The 16,799-nt window shown below is 30.2% G+C and overlaps 2 protein-coding genes across 3 annotated transcripts in view; both read left to right on the top strand.

Annotated features, from left to right (window-relative positions):
* Nucleotides 1-16,799, top strand: part of LOC122505074 (helicase SKI2W) — a 243,877-nt gene that overhangs the window by 122,532 nt on the left and 104,546 nt on the right. The gene's annotated exons all lie outside the window — the stretch shown is intronic.
* On the top strand, nt 68-6,069 carry LOC122505078. Of its 2 annotated transcripts, XM_043616512.1 has the most exons (7): nt 68-203; nt 695-881; nt 3,221-3,359; nt 4,002-4,232; nt 4,565-4,738; nt 4,837-5,086; nt 5,387-6,069. In XM_043616512.1, the coding sequence occupies exons 3-6, from the start codon at nt 3,227-3,229 to the stop codon at nt 4,848-4,850; spliced, it is 552 nt and encodes a 183-aa protein (XP_043472447.1). In that variant the 5' UTR covers nt 68-203; nt 695-881; nt 3,221-3,226; the 3' UTR covers nt 4,851-5,086; nt 5,387-6,069. The 2 variants fall into 2 exon arrangements, with proteins under 2 accessions (XP_043472447.1, XP_043472446.1); XM_043616511.1 differs by having other exon boundaries at nt 4,565-5,086.

Genomic DNA, 16,799 nt, shown 5'->3' with positions numbered 1-16,799 from the left:
TTTTGTTACTAAATTTTTAAATGATTTTAATAAAATGTATTTAATTTTATAATTAATATTATGATCCAGGTAAAACAAAAAAGCTCCCGGGCCCTTATTATGCTTGATACGCTTATGTGAAATCAATTGTGAATAGAATGATGAAAGTCTTTAAGAATTAAATTCATAATCAGTTTGTTGATTCTTCATAATAAAATAAAAAGGTAAGTAAATAGTTGTTTTATGTATATGCGCTCTAATAATGACACATCTTATGCAACATTAAAAAAACGTGACTTGACATAACCTAATACACAGTAATAATACTTATACTTCTCTATTTTGTATGTTTATTTATTATATATAATATAAATACAGTAAATTAAAAAAATTTCAAAGTAAAATTGACAATTGTGACGCGCTCTAAAGAAAGGAAATACATAAATATGTATAAGGTTGTATACAAATGAACATTTTTGAACAAAAGTTTCTTTTTGATTGTAAAGACTTAAACATGGTTAGAATACTAATTGTAATAAATTGATCACTAGACAGTATTTAAAAGTTTAAAATAGAATTTAACGATCACTCCGAGTCAGGTTGATAGATAAATTCAATTTTAAACTATGTAATTAAAATAATTCTTTGATACTTTTTTTAGAGCGCATCACAATAAATAGACACTTTTTAAATTACTTATGATTCGAACTTTTAGTTTACAGAATCCTTAAAATAACACCTAAAGGAAATCACTATAAGGAGATCGAAAATTCTAGTGCCAGCATTATGTCACAAAATTTCAACGTAAACAAACGCTAGTTTATTTTTTATTTATATGTATTTTTGCAACTGAAAATTTGGTAGGACCAAGTGACAAAGAATCAGCTTTCCCACAGAGAATCGTAAGAAATAATTATTATTTTATTTTTATTTTGAATTCATATTTTTATTTCTTTTAACAACTTATTGAAAGCGCATTTGTAAACTTAAATTCTGTTTTCAAGTTTAAAATTAAAAAGAAAAATCTTGATAATATATATTAAAAAATTGAGAAAACATTGAATTTAAATGTCACATTACCAACAAACTTATAAAAGCAAAAATTCATTTTACAGTTTCCCATAACTGTACTTCACACTTATCAAATATATTTAAAGCTCTTTTTACAATTTTTAAAACTTTGAACTTTTAATTATCAAAATCGAAATATACTTTAGAATTACATTGAATCTCCAAAATTATCAATTTTATAAGAATTACCTTTTTTTGTAAATTTAGGTGGTAAATGCGTAAATAGTGACAATTTAAGACGTAACAGTAAAAATTATAATATAGGGATTATACTATCAACTTTCTAAATAATTATTTTTAGTTGCGATTTTTTGACCAACTTTCAAATGGCAAAAAATTTTGAAAATTTGACTCAACTTTGAAAAAAGACTAACGTCATTAAATTCAGTTTGAAGTTCGTAAAAGTCGGTTTTTTTGAAAAAAGGTCTGTAAAGTCCGTAATTCGATTGAAAAAGATCCGTAAAGTACGTAAATTATACGATATAATTTAGATAATTTTAGAGAAATTACAAATGATTGAAGGAATTCAATTATTTTCAAAAGTAATAAAAATCTTCGCAAAAATTTAATTATGTTCAAAAATTTTTGAAAATTCTCGTCAAAATTTCAATTATTTTTATAAATAATTAAATTCTTCTTCGAAATATCAATTATTTTCAAAAATTTTAATAAAATTCTTGGAAAAATTTCAATTATTTTCAAAATTTTTCCTCAATTCAATGATTTTTAATAGGTATCTATACTATTCTAATAAAATTTTCCAAAAGAATTCAATTATTTAAAAAAAAATCTACTAAAATTCTACACAAACCTTTAATTATTTTCAAAAAATAATAAAAATTTTACAGGAATTTCATTATTTACAAATTTTTTTATAAATTTCTTCGCAATATTCAATTATTTTCATAAATAAAAAAATTTTTACAGGTATTTAATTTTTTTGGCAAATAATAAAATTCTTATTAGGAATTCAATTATTTTGATAAATAATAAAGCTAATTGCAGAACTTCAATTATTTTTAATACAATTTTAATCGAATTCCTCGAAAAATGTAATTATTCTTAAAAATTTTATTAAAATTTATCAAAGAAATTTAATTATTATAATAACCTTTGCTACAATTTATTTATTAGAATTTAAATATTATTTTTAATAAATATTTGATTAAATTTCTTTAAAGAATAAAATTATTGCATTCCAAATTTTTAATGCAATTCTTTGCGTAAATTATCAATTATCTTTATAAATAATAAAATTCTTCTCTAAAATTGAATTATTTCCAAAAAATTTAATAAATTTCTTGGCAAAATTTCAATTATTTTCAAAAATTTTCCCTAATTTAATTATTTTTAATATCAATTTTAATAAAATTTACAAAAGAATTCAAATTATTTGAAAATTGATTGATACAATTCTTTAAAAGAATTCAATTTTAAGAAACATATGTAATTATTCAATTAATTGTTATTTTTGTATTTAAATAATGAAATTCTCGTAGAATTTTCTCATAAAAATTGATTTAAAAATGGATTTCAGTTAAAATTTTAGATTATAATTGAATATTAAAAGTATTAGAGCGTAAAGTTTTAGAAATAATTAAATTTTTAAAAGGTTTCAGATTCAAATCTTTGAAAATTTGAATTTTTCCTATTTTTAACTAAGTAACAATTCTGTGGAATTAATTTTTTTGAGAAATTTTAATTGCGAATTTTTTTTTATATTATTTGAAGTTTTTATTTTCTAATACATATTTAATTGAAGAATTTACGAAAAATTGAATATTGTAAAGAAATGGATTTGAAAATTGTCAAAGAACTTTTTCGAAAATTATTAAAAATTATCGATTTTAAGAAGAATTTTAGTTAAAAATTGTTAATGATTTTATCACTTTATCTTTAATTATTATAAAACATGAAGTAATCGATTGCTCCGAGTCGAAGACTCGGAGTTATCGATATCTTCATGTTTTTTTAGTTATGAAAAAATCTAATTTATACTTTTAAGTAAAATGTTCTCTTATATATTTTTGTCAGTAATTGGTCCGTAAATGGTCCGTAATTTTTCATTTTTGGTCCGTAAAGTCCGTATTTTTAAATCCTTTCACTGGTTCGAGCCCTGAAATTTAATAATCAACGTTTGTTTTTTAATTCTAAAAAATTCTATTCATAGATTACAATGGATGACGACGAATGGTATGTTCCTCCAGTTAAACACTATAAATTGGCATTATATCCGCACTGTGATACTCGCCAAATTAGTGAAAGAAGGAAAAGAGTTTGGGAAAAAGCTTTTGAACAATTGAGTGAAGGTAATATTAATACAAGTTTCATATGTAAAATTTTGGGTCGGTATAAGTAACCCAGTCAACTGTATACATGAATTAAACGTTAATGTTCTTTTTGACCACTTTGTAGCCAAATTCTTGAGTTATGAATTTTCGAAATTTTGGATTTTTAGAAGAAGACTTATTTTCAATATCTTGTGAGTCTCAAAATATTAGATTTAGAAAAAAGTTGTTAAAGAAAAAAAATTTTTGGTCTTCAACTTTTAAGTAAAGTAAAAAATTTTTTTTTAATTTTTAATTTAAAAAAATATTTTTTATAAACAAATTAATTGTTTTTAATTTGGGCATGATTAATTTTTTATTATTCTTAATTTATTTATACATGATGAGAAAATTTTTTAAAAAATAACGTATGAGCCTATTGCGTTTAAGGAGTTTAAAAAAATTTCAAAAATCGCTTGCAAGCTGTTTGAGCGCTACGCTACTCCTCACAGTGGGAGTTTTTTTTACATTGCATTAAAAACCAAAATTTTCTTTTTTTGAAATCTTTTTTCTAAACTCATCCAAAATTTTGAAAATTTTGACAATTATATGTACAAAAACAAAAAATACTTTGAATTAAAAACATCCAGTTTAAACTTAAGGTTATACACTATTTATTTTCAGCAAAGGAAAATTCACCTTTTGATCCAAGTGTGCAGCAACATTCTAGCAAAAAAAATGTAGAGGTTCCAGTTTTGGATGAAAATGGCCAATTCCAGACATATGATTACTTCAATGATAATGAAATTAATAACGAAGAGGACAGCGAAGATGACATTACATTTTCAGAACACCTAAGAGAAGGGGCAACCGAGCATCCTAATTTAAACAAATCTTCTAATTTCATCGATAACGGTGATCAAGTTATGTTTGACCAATCGGGAACTACTGTAAATGATGTAATAGAAATGGTAGTAGCCCAGTGGGCACAAAGACGAAAAACGTTCTTTAAACGTCTGTAGAACGTTTAATGTCTGCCAATTTATGTTTTAAGAACGTCCGACTGTTCCAAAAATGTTTCGGAACATTCGGATGTTCTTTGAACGTAAATTGTCAGACATTAAACTTTCTACAGACGTTTAAAGAACGTTTTTTGTCTTTGTGCCCACTGGGAGCCTACTGTCTACGATATGGCGATTCTCAAAAGGGACGGAAAATGTTAATTGAAATGTTTAAAATTTGCGCAGGACCAAAATTTAAAAATCTTAACTTAACCAACTACAAATTATCAAAAATTTTCGATCCACCACCTCATGTAACAACTTATAATTTTTATTGCAATAACTGTTTTGAAAAAGTAGTGCATTCGTCTTCGAAATTAGAAATCAAAGGTCAATCATCTATTTGTGAGCATTGTAAAAGTAATATACTTATTAAGCTAAGTAATCCGAATTATTTTGTCATTAATAACTTAGAATATCAAATGCAAACACTGCTTAAAAATAAAGAAATCTTACAGCATTTCATCGATAATTCTACGAAAGAAACTTGCAATATTGATAGCAGTACAATAAGTGACGTAAACAGCAGTGTTCTGTATCAACGCACTATTGAAAAATATTCAGCAACATTTACATATACCATTAGCACAGACGGTGCACCTGTTTTCCATGTTTCTAAAAAAATTATTTTGGCCACTTCAAATCATTTTTAACGATTTACCTGTAAAGCTACGCTTCAAATTTGTTTTGTTAGCTGGAATTATGATAGTATGTATAAATTTTCTATATTATATAGGATTAATGTGTACATTTATTTTTTATTTAACAAAGATAAATATTACTTTTCAATTAAAATACTTTATTAAATACTACTAGTAAAAAATAAATAATAATGACTATAATAAATTTTTTTAATTTATATAAATAGTATATTCTTTCTCATTAAAAATAGTATTATTTTATCGAATTTAAGTATTTGGGAATTGCAAGGAATTAAGTTTCATTTTGTGCCTTCTTTAATTTGGAATTGAAAAGAATTCAAATAATTTGTGTATATTTTCAAATCAGCAAAACGGAATTCAAAGAAATTCATTTTGATGAAAAAATTAGTCTAGACAAGGAATACAGCGGAATTGGACAGAAACGGAATTCAAAAGAATTCAATTAATGTCTTTCTTCTGTTGAACGGTCTAACTTCTGAATTCTTTTTTATTCCATGCTTCTTACTGGGTTTAAACACGCAGAATCAGCATTGTCAAACTGTGACAGAAATGACGAATCAATAGATGTCAGATATACATAATGGCCCGAAAAATTTGCCTTCTTAAAATTAAACTTTAATTTTACTTGATCCTGGCTGGTATTAAAAATAGATGGCAAAAATTTATGTGTCGAAGGGATTGTAGCTTCGATACAGAGAGCCGGGTGGTGCATATCCTCTTTTACTAATGGATATGTAGCTTTAGAAGTAATACATTTAACATCGGAGCAAACTAAATCTAAAATTCTTTAAAAAAATTAGGAATAAAGTTGCATTGTTTTAAATTCAAAGAAGATAAAAAATTTGTTAAAACCGTAGATTTAGTGTTACATGATGTTAAGTGACAATAAAAGTCTCTAATAAATATTACATTTTTATTATAAAAAATTTGGTATTCTTGTAAATCAGAAAAAAGGACGTAAAGGAGAATATTGGAATGTCAGGTGGAATATAAACAGCTATAAACAAAAAAGATAGCGTATTTTTTGTTATAGTTAATCCTACAATGTCAATATTATAAGCTTCAAAATTTAGGTCTTGGATAAGATTAACATTATATTCATTACTTACAGATACAAACACTCCCAAATATGACGAACAAAAAGTTTAAAAATTGTTTAGATTCGCTTAATACTCATTACTCAGAGCTTTTGGGATCGCTGAATCTGAATCCGAATGTCCGTATTTGAAAGAATTAATTTTTTTAAAAAAGGATTTTTCGAATTTTTTTTTGTTTCTTTTTTAAAATCCTTAATATCTCTAGAATATAAGTTTAAAATTTTATGACGAAATTTAACTCCTATCAAAAATTATAATACATCACACTGCCATCGGGATGGCTCCACGTGCATGGCCCAAAAACATACCATTCTTTAAATTATGATATTCCTGTAAAAAGTAATTTTAGAAACTTAACAAATCTACTGTTTGAAAGCTTATAATATTCTATGTTAAATGATATACAATTTGAAATTTTAGAAAATTACACAAAGATTTTAACAATCGACAAATTCGAAAAAGAAATTAAAAAATGAGTTTTTTCGCCAATTTTTTAAACTTGGACATATTTTTTAAAAATTGCAGACAAAATTTAAAACTTATATAGGTGTCATCCTTCAAGTCTCATCTTTAATTTAAGACAAAAAAAGTTAAAAAATCTTGTTCGGTTCGCGAAATATTATTATAAATGTCAGTGCATGTTTTTGGACAAATGCATTGAATTAGTCAATTTTGTATTTCTAATTTTTAAACACTGACATTGGATTCAGATTAGGCGACCCCAAAAACCCCCAAATATTGAGTTTCAAGCGAATCTAAACAATTTTTAAACTTTTTGGTCGCCATATTGGATAAGCCATTTTTAAATTTTTAAATCTAACATCAAATTCAGATTCTGCGATCCAAAATACTATAGTACACTCATGAAAATTGAAATTAAATTTGATTTGGTACATTTTTTAACGTGCTTGTATACACAATTCACGATGGAAATACTAAAAATTACTTTTTTCAAAAACTCCCCGATAGATTATTTTAATTTTTGTTGCAAAATACTCAGGTCTTCAGTGTTCGAATCCATAAAAAAATCCCATTTCGCAAGACTTTTTTTAAAAAGTTGGTTCAAACCCACCGTATTTTAAAAATCTAAGCTTTTGGAAAATATAACTTTTTTAAAAATTTTGTTGAAAAATGTAAAAGTAACTTTAAAAATATGGTTACCAACTTGTAGAGCATTAAAAAACGCTTCGATTGACCTATTTTTGAACCTAATTTAATCATAAATTTAAAAATTATTGGAATTATAAAAACCAAAAATTGTGAAAAATGACATTTTCTCAACTTTTTTTAAAAAATTTTTCTTTATCTATTAAACTATTATAACTATCTTGTAGGGTATTTAAAAATATATTGATTGACCCAATATTTAATCACTTTTACCATATTTATTCAAAGTTATTCATATGTTTTTATTATTATTATTATCTTCATGAGGAAGAAAAGTGTTCATGAAATGAGCGCCAGAATTATAACAAAAAATATACAACTTAGTAGCGGTTTTTTTACATGTTGTTAAAAATGTTTTTTACATTTTTTGTTTTTTTCGGGTTTATTTGTTTAAAAATTATTTATTTTACATTAAGCGAGTACTCTGTCAAAAATCAAGACCGTTCACGTGAAATGAACCAAATTTTTTTTTTTTTTGAAATTTTTTTTTTTTTATTTTTTTTATTTATTAACTTTTTTTTTTTTTTTTATTTACTTTACAAGTGAAACCATTTTTAATAATTTTGTCACATATCACATCAATATCACAAAAAAATTAATAAAGAACATAAATCATAGTTTCAAACTAATTTATTGTCAATTTATATCTAAAAAATGTTAAACTGACATTAAAAATGGAAAAAACAGGCAGTCCACTCATGGTTATAAACAGTGGTCCACTCATGGTGACAAACAACTTTTTATGGCAGCCACCACAATTTTTTTTGAGTCAAAATTATCACTAAATTAAACTAAGACAATCAATTTCAATGTCCAAAGTAGTAGGAAAAAAATAAGTTACCTTTTAAAACTTAAATTTTACACTACTTTTACACTTCCAAATCACTTTACTCATTGAAAGAGCGACTTCTTTTTTGGTTTGTGTTCTCAAAAATGCGTTACATCAAACGGTAACGTATATTATTATCGCGGAACCTAATTTCTTACGGTTTCTAGGTGCGGTGCCGCTATTCGCACTATTTATTTGACGTTTCCGCTGTCAGATAACTTAAAAGCTCAGGCGGTCCACTAAAGGTGACATTACCCTATGAGAAATTCCACGTAAGATTTTAGTCGACAGTGGGATTTTTTTACAATTAAATTTTTAAAACTGCTACAGCGTAGACCCTTTAACTTAAAACAAAGAACACAAATAGATTAAAATTTATACGCTGCAGACAGTTCTAAAAAGTTAATTGTAAAAATATCCCATGTGATGCTTGCAAGTGATTTTTGAAAATGTTTTAAAACTCATTTAACACATCAGGCCCATTTCGAGACTTTTTGGAAACTCTCCTCTATATTATAAGGTATAAATAAATTAAAAAAAATTTTTTTAAATCCGGCCCAAAGTTAAAAACAATTAAATTGTTTATAAAAAAAAATTTTTGTTTACATTCCTTAAAACTCGAAAGAAAACTAAAACTTTCATTCTTTGACAACTTTTTCCTAAACTTAATATTTTCGGTATTATAAGCTACTGAATATAGGTCTTCAATTACAAGTAAAAAATTTCGAAAATTTATAACTTGAAAATTTGTACAATTAAACAAAAATAAAAACATACGAATCTAATTTGTTTCGATACAGAATAGAAAAAAAATATTTTTTGGCCGATTTTAAGAGGTGGACTTAAATCTCACGTGGAATTGCCCATATATATGTTTTTTTTCGAAAAAAGAATCAGCTACGATTTTCGGAAATGAAAATTTGGAATCTTGGGACGATTACAGATAAAACTGCGTCAGCACAATTTTGACTCATTTTAGGTAAACCTAAAAGTGCTTGAAGACCACCGTGTTAATTAATTTAAATTTTGTTTCAATAGAGTGTAATTATTCTATTGGCAATGGAAATTACCACCGCGGGCTCGGTGTCGCTAGTGTTTTACGCCAAAAATGGACGAAATGGGTGTACAAATTTAAAAAAATATATATACTTATATTGTGACTTTTCGGTTTTAATTTTAACCCTCTGCATACTCATGTGACCGTTATCGTCTAAAATCGTCTATTAGGACGCCTGGTGGGGACTATGGAAAGTACATTTAAAAGAGCTAGAGTGGGGATAAGTCAGCGTAGGCAGAGGGTTAAGTAGTTTTTCAATGAAAAGATAAATAATGACTAACAATCTTAACAAATATTTCTTAAACATTAGAATATTTTAAATATTAACAATTTTTGCAACCTTGTACACCCACAGCAGCTATTTCTTTAGTTCACTTTATGGTCACTATGTGTCGCATTGCAATTTTAAATCCCCAATAACATTCACAGAAATAAATAATAAATAAACAATAACCCCGGAAACCAGCTGAATGTAGTCATTTAATAGCCTAAGCTCGACTTTTTTAAAGTTTTATTTAAAAAATCAAAAATGGCGGATCCAATATGGCGGACAAAATTCAAATCTGTTCAGATTTGATTAAAACTTAATACTCGGGGGTTTTAAGGGTCGCAGATTACGAATATGAAGTCACTTCTTAGAAATTGAAAATGTCGGATCCAATATGATGGACAAATTTTTTAATTTGATGAGATTTAATTAAAACTTGTTTCTCGGGGGTTTTTAGGGTAGCTGATTACGAATATGAAGTTACTTCTTAAAAATTAAAAATAGCAGATCTCATATGACTAAAAAAAGTTTCAAATTTGATACAATTCTCTTAATGGTTGTAATAAATTTTATTTATTCTTCATTTGTTATAGAATTACTCATGAATCCATACAAATGAATTTGTTAAATTATAGCTTAAAATATTTAGAAAAGATCTCGATTTAAAATTAGCTGTTTAAAACTTCTTCAACATATTTCACCACCCTCTTTAATGAGCTCAGATTACTTTTATTTAAGGGGATGGGTAAGGTCTAAACAGTGAAATAGCATGTTTTTAAGAATTTTTTTTGGCGATACGCAGAAAGTTAATTTATTTTATCGCTTTGTATATAATATTGCAACATTTAACCGACAGATTAGCTCAGTCAGATAGATGCCTCGCTTGGCGGTCGTTTAAGGACCAAGGGTATAAGTACCCTTGGTTCGCGCCCATTTGGCTTGGTATTTTTCCGGCACGTGAGGGTGGAGTCCCATGACAGCGTTTTGCGTTGCGTCGTAATGGGAGAGAAAAAGATGCAAATATACGTTTGCTGCATTCTCTCTCATTACAACGCAACGCAAAACGCTGCCATGGAACTGCGGCCTGAAACAATCTGAGCGGGAGGTTTGAGGGTGGAGTCCCATGACAGCGTTTTGCGTTGCGTCGTAATGGGAGAGAAAAAGACGCAAATATACGTTTGCTGCATTCTCTCTCATTACAACGCAACGCAAAACGCTGCCATGGGACTGCGGCCTGACGTCGAGGTATAATGATGTGCACCGTCGATTATTAGGCGGTGTTTACATGCTTGCGTTCGAACGCTGCGTTTTGCGTTGAATAATGAGATAGAGAAAGAAGCACATATATTTCTATCCTTTTTACACTCACTGCTCAACGCAAAACGCAGCGTTCGAACGCAAGCATGTAAACACCGCCTTAAGGCCAACGCAGAATAGTTCTGTAACCGGAACCGCAATCGTAACCGTAAGCGTAAGAATGAGTTAGAGAAGGATAAACAATATACCTATCCTTCTCTAACTCATTCTTACGGTTACGCTTACGATTGCGGTTCCGGTTACAGATCTATTCTGCGTTGGCCTTTAGGGTTCCGTACACCACAGGTGTACTGACAGAACCCATATGAAATCACTCGCGTGTGTCCGTCTTAGACACGCAGAATAAGCTGTCCCCCCCTTAACTTCTACATATTTCAACCTGGTGAGCTGAAATTCGGTACAGATACGTATTTTCACGTCTAGATTGCAAGAAAAATATAGCGAACCCGATTGAAAGTCATGGTTACGAACTAGCACGTACTAGCACGGTACACATACTCAGCTTTATGAAAAAATTTGAAAAAAACAAGGTAGCTCATTTCAAAGAGTACTAAAGGAAAAAAAATGTTAAAAAAAATTTGAGATGCAAAAGCAAAATAATTTCCGATTTGGCCTGGAATGCCCCATATATATAAATATACACTGGGATCAAAAAGTTTCAGTACATTTGTACTGATTACTTTTAAATTTCTCGCTTCACTTAAAATATTTCTGTTAAAATAGATGTTAGAGCTATCAAACTAAGATCATTTTAAAGTTCAATAAATTTAGAGTCAAATAGGCTCCGATACACTACCGTCCGTGAGTATCAGGACGCCCCTTTTTTCATGAGTGGAAAAGTGCTTAAAACGTAGAAAATAAGAATGACAAAAATTTTTCGTATTTTTTTCCTGAAAGCTAATGAAATTATGAAACGACTGACACCTGATCGAAGAATTTTCGTTGACTATTCTGTCAGATACAGAAAAAATACTGGATGTTGCATGCTTTTCGTAATTTTTTAATTTCTCGAAAACTAATTAACTTTTTTTTAGCGTTCTTGGCCTTGTTTCAATTTCTATTAAATGTAGAATCTGAATTAATTAATGGTATTGTGATATAAATTTTTCCAACAAAATTTGAAACTGTGAAAGTCGGATTAAAAAAATTCAAAAAATTATCATGAATATTAAAGTGTCAAAAAGGTCAATGTAAAATATGTTTATTTAATAGATATACTAAAATTCAAAAAAGCTTTTTAATTACTTAATTATTTAATTTAAAAAAATTTTTTTTTGTTAAAAAAGTGTCAATCTGTTTTTCAAAATTTTTTTATCCGACTTTCACAGTTTTAAATTTTTTTGGAAAAATTTATATCACAATACCATTAATTAATTTAGATTCTACATTTAATAGAGATTGAAACAAGACCAAGAACGCTAAAAAAAGTTCATTAGTTTTCGAGAAATTAAAAAATTACTAAAAGCATGCAAAATCCAGTATTTTTTCTGTATCTGACAGAATAGTCAACGAAAATTCTTCGATCAGGTGTCAGTCGTTTCATAATTTCATTAGCTTTCAGGAAAAAAATACGAAAAATTTTTGTCATTCTTATTTTCTACGTTTTAAGCATTTTTCTACTCGTGAAAAAAGGGGCGTCCTGATACTCACGGACGGTAGTGCATAACCAATTTAACAGTGTAAATATTTAAAATATAATTCTTTAAAGTTAGAGATTTTTTGTGAAAATTGCGTTTTTGAAATCTGAAATTCAAGCCCACGCCAATTGAAGAAAATTTTTTTTTAAGATTTGATAGTTGCACAATATCAAGTACAAAGTCCATTCTTTAATTCTAGACCAAAATAATTCACATGTATTAAGGGGTTACACCACTTTGACCTGTTCAAAACAAAAGCTTTTTCAAAAATTTTTATTCAAAAATAGAATTTTTTTAGGAAAATTAAATTACAGTACGGTATTGTACTACTCTTGAACTACAAAAATATATATATAAATTTCTTTTTTTTTAAATTGTCGGTTTGACAGATGATATGTTAAAGTGCTTTAAAAATGTATCGCCATACGGTGGACACTATAACTCGGTCCAGAATTAAGCTAAACCAAAAAGTAAAGATGCTTTAGTTTCTGTAGCTCAAAATCTAGCGAAATACGTATCCATTTAAAAAAAAATGTATTTTTCGAAATGGCGGATCCAATATGGTTTACGAATTTCGAAAAAATTATTGAATTTTTCTGCAATTTGGTATTTAGAGGTTTTTGGGGTCGCTGATTACGAATTTGAACTCCGCTTTCAAAAATTCAAAATGGGGGATCCAATATGGTGGACGAATTTAAAAAAAAATATTGTATTTTCTTGCAATTTTATATCTGGGGGTTTTCGGAACAAAATTTCCTCATTTAAAAATGTTGAGATCGAATTTTAGAGATTTTTTTTTTCATGTTATCTTAAAACCTTGACGTGATAAGGTAAATAGATTTCAGATTCGGCTTTAGCGACCCCAAAAACAAAAGGTAGTCAGCGTCCCTGAAAAGCCCCAAATACCAATTTGCAGGAAAATTTATTGTTGTGAAAAATGTATGCATTTGGTAACCACTGTTCGGGTAGAAACTCATGCTCAGGAGGGTTAAATAGTATTATAAATTAAGTTTATTCCTTTATCAAAAAAGTGTACTGATAATAAATATTATAAATCATCATTTTTATTCAAAGTGTCAGTAGTTGGGCCATTGTCAGTAATTGGCACACTTACCTTAGGTGTGATTATTCAAATCTCATCTTTAATTTAAGATCAAAAGAGTTTAAAAATCATATTCGGTTCGCGAGATATCATTTAGAAACGTCTGAGCATTTTCAGCCAAAAATCTCGGAAAATCGACTAATTCAATGCATTTGTCAAAAAACATGCTTGGACGTTTATAATGATATCTCGTGATAACTCTTTGCCGTACATAAGTTTTCTTTATTTCAGAAATAAGCAGTTTGACAGTTGAATGACATAGACAATCTTCTTCTTCTTCTTCTTCTTAAATGACTTGTGGCATTGCCGACTGTCCAGTTGATCCTTTCTAGGTGTTCCCATGTCAACACGTGTCCCGTTCTAAGCCTAGTGATAACATTGATCCATCTCCTCGGCAAAGACAGATCCCGAAACCATGGTCTGACAGACTTATAAGCAATTTTTAAAAAGTATCTGTGGGTTGTTAAGTCTCGGTCAGTATATGGCCAGAGGCGCGAAAGCCAGGCTTTTCTGTCCGGAACACAAATTGTAGTGCTTATGTCGTTTAGAGGAACGTCTATATATACTCTGTTGTTATTGGTGTTGATTTCCCGACAGATTGCGTCTATGTATTCATTGCCTTCAATGTTGTTGTGCGAAGGAATCCATAGGAATTTGATGGACAAGGAGGGATTATTTTGTGATGTGCTATTCATAATATGGAGTATTTCATAAATCAGATGTGGATTGTCATTGTAAAGTAGGCAATTTTCAAGTCGTTTAAGGGAAAAGAGAGAATCAGTAATTATCAGGGAGCGAGGTTTGCGACTATTGATTACATAGTTGATAGCTGAGTGAATGGAATATAATTCTGCCGTCAGGATGGTTGTGAACGGTTGGAGTGGAGTGCCCTGGATATACTGTGTTTCTTCGTCATAGAAAGCTGCAGCCGCCATACCTGAATTAGGGTTAAGGGTAGCGTCAGTATATATGGGGCAGTATCCATCAAAGTCATTGTTTAGGATTTCTCTGAAGTAAGTTTCAGGGGTCGAATGGTCCTTGAGAAGAATACCGGATGTGGTATCACAAAACGGAGCCAGCGTAATAGAGGACCATGGCCAGTCGTATGTGTGTGGTTTTTTAGTCCTGAAGCTATGTTTCAATATAGGTTTCAACAACGAGTAGGTAGAGATCAGAGGTAATTTATTCGAATTTATATTGCATTTTGTCGTTTTGATTTTATTATATAATAAGTTTAATAATTGTATAAGGGGATTTTCTTTCCAGGAATAATTGCGTTGTATGAAAGAATTAGACAGAAAGATTCTTCTAAGATTGAGGGGAGGCTCATTTGACTCAGCCAGAAGAACAGGTATAGGAGTGGACTTCATACACCCCAAGGCCACTCTAAGTGCCGCTGACTGGATTATATCCAAGACTTTCAAAGTAGTTGGAGATGAGTTTGCAAAAAGTGGGGAGCCCTAATCGAGGATTGCTCTTATGAGATTCCTATAAACCATCAAGGATAGTAGAGGCGAAACCCCCCAGGTGTTGCGCGAGACTATCTTGAGGATAGCGATGGCTTTAGATGCTTTATCAGCAATCATCCTGATATGAGGGGTCCATAGAAGTTTCCGGTCAAGAAGGATCCCCAAGTGTTTCATCGTAGATTCACAGGGGATCACAGAGTTCCCCATTTTTATCTGAATATCATCGAATTTTGGTCTCGATCGCGAAAAGACACAGCAAATTGTTTTCTGGGGAGCAATGTCCATACCTAGAGTTTGCAACCAGTTTGATAAGCTTTCCAAGGCAGCGGACAGATCTTGACCCAAATTACGAGTTGAGTCAAACTTGCAGTAAAGAAGCAGATCATCAGCGTACATAACTGCTTTGACATTGTGAGGGAGGTATTGTTCTAGATCACGAAGGTACAGATTGAAAAGTAGGGGAGATAGAACACCCCCCTGTGGAACACCCACTCCACAAGGTTTCGAACCCGATCCGTCTGCATTGAAAGTTACCAGTCTTTTTGCATTTATATGACTGATGAAATTTATTAAGCAAGGATGGATTTTCAAGTTACGCAGCATAGTATTCAGGATGTTCGGGCGAACGTTGTTAAATGCGCCCTTGATGTCTATTGAGATAGCTATAGTATGCTTTGATTCAGTGAAGCCGATTAGAGTATCCGTAATAAAAGAGGATACACAGTCGATAGCCGACCTCCTTTTTCTGAAACCGTACTGATAGGAGGGGATTAGACCTCTGGATTCGACCTCGTGTTCCAATCTACTCTGAATAAGCTTTTCGAAAATCTTTGAGAGAACTGATGTGAGGGCGATAGGTCGAAAACCCTTACCTCCTGGTTTTGGCAGGGTGATGACCCTAGTATGGAGCCATGATTCAGGAAAAGATGACGATAGAAGCATTCTGTTAAACAGAATTAGCAGAAATTCACGAGCGATAGGTCCCAGTGTCTTGATCATGTCCCCAGTTATACCATCAAGGCCAGGGGCAGATTTTGATTTACATGTGGACAAGGCAAATCGGAATTCATTTTTGGAAAAAGGTCTCAGACCACCATCAATACGATTAGGAGGAGGGATAAAAGAAATATTTCTTGGTGGTATATCATCCCTGATCAAATCATTTCGGAACTTCTTCAATTCCGGGGTATCAGGATCCGTGGAGATGTTTGTGTTGAGTCTGCCAGATCTGGATGAGAGAGCTCTGATGGTTCTCCAGAGTGTAGACATACCTCTGGAAGGTGAGATAGTTTCACAGAATTCCTTAAACGCCAAGGACTTCTGTTCCCTAAGGGCTTTTTTGATTTCATCATCCCTGCGTCTAAACTCTATTCTATTTAAAATTGACTGGTTTGCCTGGTACCACCTATAGTTGTTCCTACGGTTAGTTAACAAAGTGTCACATTTATCATTCCACCAAAGTGGCTTAGAAGTAGCTTTGTGGGAGTTACTCGAGGGGACAAAAGCACCATTCTCCAAGAGACCACGTTTAATTAAGGTTAAAAAAGAGTCATATACCTCTGATGGAGGAAGTCCGGAAGCTAGTTGAGTTGAAGTTTCTAGAGTATGTTGTTCCATGAATTCTTGGTACTTCGGCCAGTCTATATTCTTCAAACAAAATCTATTACTAGGGGACATTGAGTGACTTGGAGAGATGTCAGCCTGAAGGAGAACCGGATAATGGTCGGAACTAAAGCTATCCCTTAAAACTTCAACAGAGGATGACTGAATTATCGATGCTGAGCAAAATATCAAATCCAAATTACTACCATGCACA

The sequence above is a fragment of the Leptopilina heterotoma genome, unplaced genomic scaffold (genome assembly GCF_015476425.1).
Source record: "Leptopilina heterotoma isolate Lh14 unplaced genomic scaffold, ASM1547642v1 Lhet_34, whole genome shotgun sequence".
Classification (NCBI taxonomy): domain Eukaryota; kingdom Metazoa; phylum Arthropoda; class Insecta; order Hymenoptera; family Figitidae; genus Leptopilina; species Leptopilina heterotoma.
The sequence above is the reverse complement of the archived record's forward strand: the minus strand, read 5'-3'. Positions and strand labels throughout refer to the sequence as shown.

Coding starts and splice junctions, on each gene's coding strand:
- LOC122505078 (XM_043616511.1), top strand. CDS start 3,227: ATGGATGACGACGAATGGTATGTTCCTCCAGTTAAACACTATAAATTG. Junction 3,360..4,001: donor TTTTGAACAATTGAGTGAAG/GTAATATTAATA, acceptor ATTTATTTTCAG/CAAAGGAAAATTCACCTTTT. Junction 4,233..4,564: donor TTCTAATTTCATCGATAACG/GTGATCAAGTTA, acceptor AAATTTGCGCAG/GACCAAAATTTAAAAATCTT.